The sequence below is a fragment of the Zalophus californianus genome, chromosome 6 (genome assembly GCF_009762305.2).
Source record: "Zalophus californianus isolate mZalCal1 chromosome 6, mZalCal1.pri.v2, whole genome shotgun sequence".
Taxonomy (NCBI): domain Eukaryota; kingdom Metazoa; phylum Chordata; class Mammalia; order Carnivora; family Otariidae; genus Zalophus; species Zalophus californianus.
Genome location: NC_045600.1, coordinates 546,239 through 557,464, shown reverse-complemented (window position 1 = coordinate 557,464; position 11,226 = coordinate 546,239). Strand labels below are relative to the sequence as shown.

The 11,226-nt window shown below is 61.4% G+C and overlaps 1 protein-coding gene and 1 gene segment (V, D, J or C); both read right to left on the bottom strand.

Annotated features, from left to right (window-relative positions):
• Positions 1-3,334: 3,334 nt before the first annotated feature.
• LOC118357048 lies at positions 3,335-6,737 on the bottom strand. The gene is made up of 3 exons (XM_035727902.1): positions 6,613-6,737; positions 5,250-5,380; positions 3,335-4,354 (listed from the first exon to the last, which is right to left on the bottom strand). Exons 1-3 carry the CDS (start codon positions 6,735-6,737, stop codon positions 4,008-4,010), a joined length of 603 nt encoding a protein of 200 aa, XP_035583795.1. The 3' UTR covers positions 3,335-4,007.
• Positions 6,738-6,752: 15 nt separating this feature from the next.
• On the bottom strand, positions 6,753-10,998 carry LOC118357047. The segment is given in 5 exon segments: positions 6,753-7,224; positions 7,332-7,661; positions 7,790-7,831; positions 8,122-8,445; positions 10,926-10,998. Coding segments are annotated over 5 exon segments (1,101 nt in total).
• Positions 10,999-11,226: the final 228 nt, after the last annotated feature.

The window sequence follows — 11,226 nt, the reverse complement described above, 5'->3', positions numbered from 1 at the left end:
GTGTGTGTGTATGTGTCTCCATGTGCATGTGTGCTCGTGTGCACGTGTTTGTGCGGGTTCCTCTGTCTGTGAATGAGAAGCTGGCCCTCTGTTCTTTGACCTTCCGGCTGGTGTTCCTGCTGGGTCCTTCTTAGTGTCCTCTACAGGTGCCCAGTCAAGGGATCAGCCAAGGGTTTGAAGAGCACTTACATACAGAATTTGGGGTTCGCCCCCGCTGACTCCCTCCCCTTAGTTCCCAGCTGCTCCCTAGGTGCGGCCCCGAGCCCCATGGCCTGCCTGGACCCGGGCTGGCGGCGGATTCTGCCTGCCCTCTGGCTGCACCTGCTGCACGACTGGGCTTTGCCTTCAGACAGATCTTTCCCGGGAGCGATCTTCTCCAGTATCTGCTTGCTTCTGGTGTTTCTCTGTGGTCTTCTGATCTCTGTTGGCCGAGCACTGCTTCCAGTTTATACTTGCTGCCTGCGAATTTACTCTGGTAGAAGCGGCTCTGCCCTGTTGGAATGAAACCACTTTGTCTCCCGCGGTTTCTCAGAAACGATCACTTTCCGTGTACCTAGGGAGGCCCCGCGTCCTTCTCATAGGTTTAACGGCTATTCGGATCTGTTGTGAAACATCTGTTCAATTCCCGTGTCCATTTTTCTCTCGAATTGTGTGATTTTTCCAGTTGATTTGCGGGAGTGCTGTACGTACTCTGGATATTCTGTCAGTTACAAATGCTTTTAGGAAATATTGTGCAAGTGTCGGAAATGGACCCAGAGATGACTTGTTATGTGTTCGCTGGAAATAAAGGCATTGTCTCGTACACCCTCCCAGGTGGGCGGATCACTGTCCCTGAGCTCTTACATTCCCATGAGGTGTAGGCAGTGGATGGCAATGCAAATTCTCTCCTTTGGAAGGATGGTGGGTTCTTCCTGCCTCCCATGGAATAAACCAGATGCATTCGAAAATGCAACTATGTATGAATGCTTCCTAGTATTCTTTTTTTTTAAAGATTTTTAAAATTTATTTATTTGAGAGAGAGAGAGAGAATGAGAGATAGAGAGCACGAGAGGGAAGAGGGTCAGAGGGAGAAGCAGACTCCCCGCTGAGCAGGGAGCCCGATGCGGGACTCGATCCCGGGACTCCAGGATCATGACCTGAGCCGAAGGCAGTCGCTTAATCAACTGAGCCACCCAGGCGCCCGTAGCATTCTTGATTCAGCGATAGATGAGATACTTTGACTCTACTGAAATGATGAGTTAAAGAAATATTTGAAAGACATTCGTTATGTGTCCATATGGGAGTCAGGATCCACTCTGTTTTGGAAACTATCCTCTAATGCGGCATGCATGTCTTCTTCCAGATGGCCCGGTTCTCCTGGGTTGACGAGGTTCTGTGGCCTCGGCGGGCAGGAGAGCAGGTGCAGAGGAGCGGGCCTGGGACAGCCGCACTGCTTCCTCTAGGGGTTCTGCCTGAGGGTGCTCCCCCAGGAAAGCCCCCCCGACCCCACAGATTGGGCTCTTCTGTCAGGGGGCCTCAGGACACTGATGCTCTCTACTCACAGTGCTATGTCTTCTCCTGGTTCTGGTACTATGGGTCTCTATCTCTCACCTCCTATCTGTCTCCTCCTGGTTCTGGTGCTAAGGGTCTCTATGTCTTAGCTCTCATCAGTCTTCTCTTGGTTCCATGTGGTAGGATAGTATTGGAGGGTCCCACGTGGGAGCCTTAGGGCCTGGTGGGAGGTAGTTCTCAGAGCATAGGCCTTCTATCCCCGAGGGTGATGGCATAGTTGTGCCAATGCCTGGTGCTCTACAAGGAGGGCATGATGTCCTCCTGTGGGGAGCTCCTGGCATTCCCATGTGGGGTGGGTGGGTGGGATGGAGGCTGATCATTGGTCCAGGGGATGGGACTGGGGGTAGCCCTGGGGCCGAGAGGAAGAGGGGGCTGGGCAGGCTGCATGGCCCATTGGCAGATTGGCTTCTAGGTAGATGTGTAGGGTGAAGGGGATGGAGGGTGTGGAGAGACCCTGAGGATGGTGGCCTGGAGCCCCCAGTGTCCCTGGGGGCTGGAATGTTGTCCTGGACGCCTGCTTTCTGTACCACAGCCATCCTGGGGGTCAGGCCAGGAGTCTGTGGCCATCACTCCTGCCACGCTGGCTCTGGTGGGCTCCCAGTTCTGAGGCAGCCCTGTTCTGCCAACAGTTCTCTGTCGTCCACAGGGAGCTGGAATGGTGCTTCTTGACCAGCCCTGGGGGCCATGGCCATTCTGACCAAGACTCTGCCCCTCCCTGGGCTCAGCCTGGGCTGATGTCCTGCAGCCTCAGAACCCACTCCCCACTCCTCATTCTCCCTGTAAAACATGGTTTCTTTGCCCCCCAGGTGGATTTCACACAAGGCTCCCCCCTGCCCCATAGGTGTCCCTCCTGATGAATGTCCTGACTGCTTGGTCTGGTGGCTGGCTCTGTTTACCATTGACAATGTTCTCCCCCACCTCACCGAGCCTGGCCTTGACCACGCTCCCACCTCGTCCTCGGTCCTGGACCCAACATGCCTGTGTTGGCCTAAGTCGTGTCCCCAAAATTTGTTGTCTTAAAGCCCTGACCGCAGGACCTCAGAATGTGACGGTATTTGGAGATGGGTGTTTGGAGAGGTGACAAGGTAAAAGGAGTCATTAATCCAATCCAGTAAGGCTGGTCCTCAGTATGGCCTCTTCTCCTTGTAAGAGCAGACGATCAGGACTCAGGCACACACAGAGGGCCGGCCATGGGAGGACAGGGCCAGAGGCCCCAGGAGGCTCCCACCCTGCAAGGCCTGCACCTCTCCCTGCTAATTCCCAGGGTTGTGAAAACAGAAACGTGCGTGGTTGAAGCCGCCAGACTGTGGCTCTTTTGTCTGGCTGCCCATCCTGACTAATACACACCCACCACATGCTTCTTGCTTCTGGCCATGGCCAGGGCTGGCAGTCCCTCCTGCACCCAGCCCCAGGTGACCCCTGGCCCTGCACTCTTCCCGGCTGCCTTCCTCACCCACTGGGAGCCCCCGGGGCTGTGGGGTCCTGGCCCCCCACGGCGGGAGGGAGCCGATGCACGGCATGGCCAGGCTGGGATTTCACCAGGCACATCAACAGAGGAAGACATTCCTCAGCGAGTTATGGAATTTTTCAGGATAGTTTATTGTCATCGAAGAAAAAGCGAAGAAACAACAAGGGACATTACTGCGCTCCAGAAATTTCAAAAGAAGAAACAAGCTACCCAAGCTACGACCACGGGTTTCCCTTGCGCATTCTCTCCCGGGGGCATGGGGGCTCCTGCACGGCCGTCTCTCCCATGTAGGGGCTCTGACCGGGCACTCACTCAATGACCAGGTGAGAACCAGGCCTAGGGGTCCACCTGTCTCAGGCCCGAATGCCTGGGGGCTCTCTCTGGTCATCTTGTCTCTGCCCCCTGCTCCCCAGAGCAAGCAGGCATTCCTGCTCAGTGTGACTCGGGTCCTGGGCACAGGATGGTGCAGGCTGGGCCTGTGTCCTGGCCTCCCGGCACCCGTCCACCTCTGTCCACTGAGGCTGCATCCCATCAGCCTTGGGACCAGGTCACCAGGCCCCTCTGCAGGAGGCCAGTCTGACCGCCATCCCTTCTTCCCCAGATGGTGCTGCCCTGCCCCCGGGGGGCTCCTGCAGTGACCACAGGTCTGGGCCCTTCTCTGCATGATCTCCTGCCATGGAAAAGGTCTGACTGACCATTCGTGGCATGTCAGAAACTTCTCTGTGGGGTGATGGTGGCCCGCGGCTTCCTCAGGATCTTAGACAACGTGCCTGCTCTGGGGATGTCCTGCCTTCTGGAGCCTGGCCTGGATGGCGTTTGCACAGAGGCTGGGCCCTGCCCAGAGAGACACTGGGATCATCAGCCCCCCACCTCCTCCAGGATGACCATGCACGCCGACCCCAGGGCCGTCCTGGTGAGGGCCATCCTGCCCTGATGCCTCAGTGTCTTATGTGGCCCCAGCACTATCTTGGTGGCTGCTGAGGAGGGGTCAGCATGTGTCCATCAGCTCAGGTTGGGGGCACAGCCGGCTGTCGTGTTGAGTCTCCAAACGGGGGTTCAGGGGCAAGATGCAGCCCATGGTGTCCACGAGCCGAGGGTGGAGGTGCAGGCCCAGGGTGGCTGTGAGGTCAGAGGGTCGCGGGGGGAGGGCAGAGAGCGGGCCTGGCAGCAGGCCGAGCGGCATGAACGGATGCACCCGGTTCCTGTGTGGGGTCAAGGGCAGCCCTGGACACCCGCCCAAGAGGGCTGGCCCTAGGCCCCCGGCCCGATCATGTTCCTGTAGTCGGGCGCGATCGTGCGCTTCAGCTCCACCACCGAGGAGAAGATCCACTTCACCTGCAGCAGGCGGGCAAGGGAGTGAGTGGGGCCTGGAGCCCGAAGGACCGCCTCCCACCAGGGCCTGCCCCCCACACCCGGGACCACTGTAGTGTGCGGGGCTCCTGGTGGGGATGGCATGAGGACAGCAAGGGGACAGCAAGGGGGCAGTGAGTAGTCAGTGAGGGGACACAGAGGGGACAGTGTGGGGCCAGTGTGGAGACTCTGTGGGGACAGCAAGGGCACAATATGTGGACCGCGGGACATAGTATGGGGACAGTGTGGGGACAGCATGGTGACACTGTAGGCTTTGTGTGAGGTCAGCGGAGGTTCTCTGTTGGGACAGTGTGGGGTTAGCATGCAGACAGCGTGGGGACAGTGTGGGGAGTTTAGAGTCAACGTGGGGTCAGTGTGGGGTCAAATGGGAACAGTTTAAGGTCAGTGTGTGGACAGCACTGGGACAGTGTGTGGAGTGCATGTGCACAGCATGGGGACAACAGTGGACAGCGTGGGGACAGCATGGGTCCAGCCTGGGGAAGCATGGGGACAGCCTGGGGACAGCCTGGGGACCCCGTGGGGACAGCATGGGTCCAGCCTGGGGACAGTGTGGGGACAGCATGGGTCCAGCCTGGGGACAGCATGGGGGCAGACTGGGGACAGCATGGGGACCCCGTGGGGACAGCATGGGTCCAGCCTGGGGACAGTGTGGGGACAGCATGGGTCCAGCCTGGGGACAGCATGGGGGCAGCCTGGGGACAGCCTGGGGACCCCGTGGGGACAGCATGGGTCCAGCCTGGGGACAGTGTGGGGACAGCATGGGTCCAGCCTGGGGACAGCCTGCGGACAGCCTGGGGACAGCATGGGGGACAGCGTGGGGACAGCAGGCCACACTGAAGGTACATGTGGGGACGCCCACCTTGAAGAGGGTCACGGTGGCGCTGTAGCACACGCTGAGCAGGAAGAGGGTGATGAAGATTGAGATGGTGGTCCACAGCCCATCCAGCTCCCCATCCTGGTCCTCGGCACAGCTGTCGTCCAGGAGCAGCTCTGGACAGGAAAGGGGTGGTCAGTGCCGTGCCTGCCCGTTGGGCTCATTCCCTGGGGGACAGTCACAGCCCTCTGCAACGTCAGGTGCCAGCCTCAGCAACCCCCAGCTCCCCAGCTTGGGCCTGGCCAGGGGACCCCCTCCTTCTCTGCTGTGCCCTGTGCTGGGGCCCTCCTGGGGGAAGGCACCCTGACCGACACACATTCCCCTGGGGGCCAGGTCCAGAGGGTGGGAGGGTCAGCAGAGTCCGGGGAAGGGCTGGTCAGTGTCGGGGAGTGTCCTAGAATACGAGTGTGTGGCAGCGTCAGGACAAGCTGGGTGTGGGGGTTTCGTGGATATTGGGAGGGGTCGCAGGTGCCCTGGGGCAGAGGAGGGCTGGTCAGTGTGGTCAGTGTGTGGATGAGCTGCTGAGCAGCTGGTGGGTGTTGGAGGGGATGGGGACCAGGCTAGTGTGCACACTGAGGGTTCCCAGGACCCGCTCTGCTCTGGGCTCATGGAGGCTGTCCGGTGTGAGGCCCAGCGTTTAGGGCCCGTGTGTGTATGTACACGTGTGCGTGTGTGCGTTTGCAAGCACGTGTGTGCATGTACATGTGTGTGACTGTGCACACACATGTGTATGCATGTGTGTGCATATACAAGCATGTGTGTGAGTGAAGGTGGCATTGCTCAGCGGGACAGGCTTCTTTTCAGTGGGTCTGGACTCAGCGTCCAAGAGGGCATCTGGGATGGTCTTTCCCCTGGGCACTCAGGGCCACCTGCCTCTGCCCCTTTGGGACACGGGGATGAGTGTCCTCAGGAGTGGACAGGCCTGGCCTCAGGCAGGATGAAGCCGGGCCAAACCCCTGCATGTGAGGGAGGGAGGGGGCCTGTTCGTGGAGTGCCTGAGGGCAAAGGAGGGCCTGTCCCCACACACGGGTCAGGCATGGCTCTTGCAGGGGCACAGAGCTACCACGCAGGGTCTCAGGAGGCCCAGGGAGCCTAGGGTGGAGGACAGGCCGGGGTCCCACAACTTGGGTTGGTACAGAGTTGGGTAGGACTGTGTGCTCATTTCCCTGAGGGCTCTGGAGGGGCTTCTGCAATCCAGGTCCATACCCTCCAGCCCTGGGTAGCTTCTGACTGGAGGGACGGCCCAGAGTGGCTGCCACCTCTGGCAAAGTCCCCACTCCTGCTCAGGCAACTCCTGCCCAGGCAACTCCTGCCCACATCCTGTGGCAGCCCGTGAAGACCTGCCCACTCGGGGACCATACCCCCATGGGACTCGCTCTCTCCCACCAATGGTGACCCCTTGGCCTTGGAGCTAGGCCTGTCTGTGCCGCCCAGAGGTCCGGGGGTCCTGAGCTCTGCCTCAGAAAGAACCATGACAGCATCGCAGAGTCCCAGGGCAGTGCTGGGTGCTTTATTTCATGCAGGGGTGCCTGCCCGGGAGGTATGTACACAGGGGTGAGGGCTCTGGCGTCCTTGTGGGACCCTGAGAGCCCATGGGTGGGGGCTTGCTGGGGTACCGGGCGCGTTTCTCATTTACCCGGAGACTGGGAGACGGATAGCTCTGTGTGGTGGTTGTGTAGAGCTTCATGCAATACCACACACGTGACGACCTCTCCCCGCTGCCAGCGGTTCTTGTCCACCGAGAGCTTGCTGTAGAGGAAGTAGGTCCCATCTGCGTCCAGTTGGGGTGGGGTTGTTCGGATATTGCTTTCTGGCATCTGCTGGCCATTGCTCTGCCACTCGACATCAACCTCAGGTGGGTAGAAGTCTTTGACCAGGCAGGTCACGCTGACTTTGTCCTTGGATGCCATCTCCTTTGGAGACGGGGGCAGGACGTACACATTGGGCTGATGGGCCTGCCCTGTGGGATCAGAGGTCAGCACAGATGGTCACTCACAGGGTGGAGGGCAGTGCTTGGTCTGCAAGGCCCCGCTCAACCCTCCCTGCACCCCTCACCCTGCTGCACACCTCTGGCCTTGGAGATGGTCCTCTGGATGGGGGATGGGAGGGCTTCGTTGTTGACCTTGCACTTGAACTCCTTCCCCTTGAGCCAGTCCTGGTGCACGATGGGGAGGACACTGACCACACGGTAGGTGCTGTTGAACTGCTCCTCACGTGGATTTGTCTTGGCCGTGTGCACCTCTTGGTCATCCACGAACCAGCTGATCTGGATTTCAGGGTCTTCTCGGCCCAGGTCCACCACTACGCATGTGACCTCGGGGGTTCGGGTAATGGAGAGGGTGTCCTTGGGTTTTGGGGGGAAGATGAAGACCGAAGGTCCTCCCAGCATTTCAGCGACTAGTAAGGGAGACAGAGAGCAGGGGTCAGCACGTGGGGGCTTCCTCTTGAACATCCATTCCCCCAGCAGGCTGTGGCTGGAAGCTGGCCATCTGCTTGGGGTGGAGGGCAAGGTCCTGCTGACTCACCTGCAGATTTGTAACGTTTCCCGCAGACACATATTTGGGGCACTGCAGAGAGAGCAGACTGGGCATTACTGGGTGTCTGGAGTGGGCACAGTTTTGGGTGGGTGTAGGTGGGGGTCAGGTCATGGGGACTTCCTCGACCAGGGACTGGAGTGGGGTAAACCGTCTGTGCTCACAGTGGACCAGGCAGCAACACCCAGAGGACCTCCTTCCACAATTGGGAGGCCTTCAGATGGGGGACACAGCGGTGCTTCCCTTGTGCCCTGGGGTCGAGGTGGGCCAGCTGACCTGGCCTGTCTCCCAGTGGACGCCCTCTCTGAAGCCCGTCCTCTCACCTGGCTTGACAATGTTGGTGCTACTAGCCGGGTGGGCCACGGTGCAGGTGAAGGTGTCACTGGGCCACCTGCTGGAGGGCACTGTCACCATGCTGCTGCGAGAGTAGAGCCCTGAGGACTGCAGGACGGACGGGAAGGTGTGCACACCACTGGTCAAGGAGCCGGAGTTCCAGGACACAGTCACGGGCTCGGGGAAGTAGCCGGACACCAGGCAGGCCAGGGCCACTGTGGAGCCGGATGTGGTCCCGCAGCTGGGGGCCAGTGGGAACACCGATGGGGCCGTGGTGGAGGCTGCAAGAGAGGAGGCTGTGTGACCACCAGGCTCTCACCCCTGCCAGGGTCGGGGCAGGACAGCAGGTGCCCGGGCTGGGGTGCCCCCGGGCCCAGTGCCCATGTGCTTCCTGGCCGTGTGCAGACCAGCTGCCTGGCCTAGCTCTCTGCGGCCACAGGTGCTGGACTCATGAGCTTGGTCAGCGCTGGGTGACCACCTGGGTCAGGGTCCCCCTGGGCCGCAGGCTTCCTCTGGGTGTCCAGCCTGACCGAGCCCTCTGTCTGAGCCCTGACCTGTGGCCCCTGGTCCCAGCCGGCTCCTGCTAGTCTCCTAGGTCCACTGCCACGCTGTCCTGGCCTGGTTGTGCCTTGGACCAGCAGGAACGTCCACCGCTGCCCATGCCCCTCAGCCCAGAGCCCTCAACAAGGCCCGCCAACTGCCCTCCAGGCCTCACGACTTCTGGGTCGGCCTTCAGCCAAGCAGCCCTGGCCCCCGTCCCTGCCCCAAACACACTGGACCCTCCTCAGGCCTTCCTGGCCTGGCTTCCTGAGCTCACCAGGGCCCCTCCCAGCCCGTGCCCCTGGCGTGGCCACCCCTGCTCTGGGGCCTGTTCAGCTCCTTACTCTCCCAGAGTCCTCCTTCAGCCCACGTCGTTCCTGAGCCTGAATGCCCCTCAGCGTGGGGGGGACTTGCCCTGCCCTGGCTGTGCTCCGTGCAGGGTGCCAGCACCGCAGGGCAGCTCAGCCCCCCAAACCCAGCCAGGACTATCCCCTCTGACCCTGGTCCCCTCTGCTAAGGCGGAGGAACCTGTCTGGTGTCCCCTCCCACCCACACCCCAGGCCGGCAGCCCTGCCTCAAGCTCTGATCGGGCCCCTTGCTCTCTCCTCCACTGGGGCCGCTGCCCTGTGGCTCCCCGCCTGGCTGAGGCATGTCCACCTCTTCTGTTCCTCGTCCCCATGAGCCTCCAGAACAGGGCTCGTGCCCCTGGCCCGAAGACCTTGGCCCCCCTCGGCCCCTCAAAGGTGACTACCGCTGACCCTTCCGCCCCAGAGACATTCCCACCCAGGCTCCAGTCTCCACCCTAACGTGTCCCCCCGGGCCAGCCCCTCACCCTGTCCCCCATGTGCAGGGACGCACCCCTGGGCCAGAGCCCTCCGTTGTATCTATAGGTTGCACCTGCTCAGCTCCCACCTAGTCCAGAGCTCCTGCTAGCTCAGTCCCGCCCTTCATCCCTGGAGCTCCTGGGGAAGCCTCTGCCCCTCCTGGGTCCCAGGCCCCTGCTGACCTGAGAAGCTCGGCCTGCTCCCCTGAGCCCCGGGGCAGCCCCCTTCCCTTCCTGCTCTCCCACCTGCCCCTGCTCACCCGCACATGCCATGCCTGCTCCTCTAAGGCCCTGAGGCAGCCCCCTACTCCTCCTGCTCTCCAACCTGCCCCTGCTCACCTGCGCAGGCTCTACCTGCTCCCCTGAGCCCCTGGGGCAGCCCCCTTCCCCTCCTGCTCTCCCACCTGCCCCTGCTCACCTGCACAAGCGCTGTCTGATCCCCTGAGCCACTGGGGGGGGGCCCTCTCCCTCCTGCTCTCCCACCTGCCCCTGCTCACCTGCAGAAGCTCTCTGTTACCCTGAGCCCCTGGTGCAGCCCCCTACCCCTCCTACTCTCACCTACACCTGCTCACCTGCACAAGCTCTGTCTGCTCCCCTGAGCCCCTGGAGCAGCCCCCTTCCCCTCCTGCTCTCACCTGCCCCTGCTCCCCTGCACAGGCTCTGCCTGCTCCCCTGAGCCCCTGGGGCATCCCCCTAATGCTCCCTGTCTATACCACCTGCCCCCGCTCACCTGCACAAGCTCTCTCTGTCCCCCTGAGCCCCTGGTGCAGCCCCTGCCCCTCCTGCTTTATGCTCCTCCCAGAGGTGCCTGAGTTCTGCCCCAGACTTCTGTGTGTCCCAAGGCTGCCCCACCTCTGCTGCCCGTCCCAGACGCTTTAGCCCAGGTTTGGCCCAAGATCCTCAGCCGCTGACTCCTGTAGCATGTTGAGCTCCCTGATCAGCCTCTGTCTGCTGTCTGGGTTCTGAGCACATGGGGGCCATACCAGCCCCTCCTGGTCTCTGCTCATCTGCTGCTCATCTGGTGCCGCCCAGGGCCTCATGGCCAACACCTCTGGCCCTGGCCTGAGGCTTGAGCCGGCTCCCTTGGCCTGGACAGGACCCTCAGTCCACCTGGTTTCTCCTCCCCTGTGCTGAGCCAGCCCCTTTCTGTGTCCTCACCTCAGACCCATCTGTCCATGTTGGCATTGGTCCTGCAGTGGCTCAAGCTGGCCCAGCCCCCGGCGCCCAGCACAGGGGGTGAAGGGCAACCCTCAGGCTTCTGCCCATCATGCCCGTCATGGTCCTTGAAGGTCCCGGTCCTGGCCCCCTTTTGTCAGCGTCTGGTGCATCCAGCAGTGTTGGTGTGGGTGAGCCCCTCCCACGCCCCCCTCGTCCCTGCCCTGGGAGGTGCCATGGACTTCGGGCAGCCTGCCTTCCCCCGTGCTGGCTCACCTGCTCCAGTCCCTCCATGGGGTCCTGAGGGCCTGGTGTTCCTCAGCTCCTGTAGCTGGTTCTCTGTCCCCATCTTAATCCCTCTGTCTTGGCCCCATGCAGACCCCACTCAGCATGGTTGGGGCCGTGGGGGCTGCTCCCCTGCAGCCATGCTCGCCCCTGCACCGCACCTCCTCCCTGCTGTGGCCCCAGACACACGTGGCTCCTCGTGGCTGAGCTCTGTGCCCACAGCCCTGCTTCCTAGCCTCCAGGCAGCCCCAGGAAGACTAAGAACAGGAATGAAACCAAGAGGCTTGGCTTG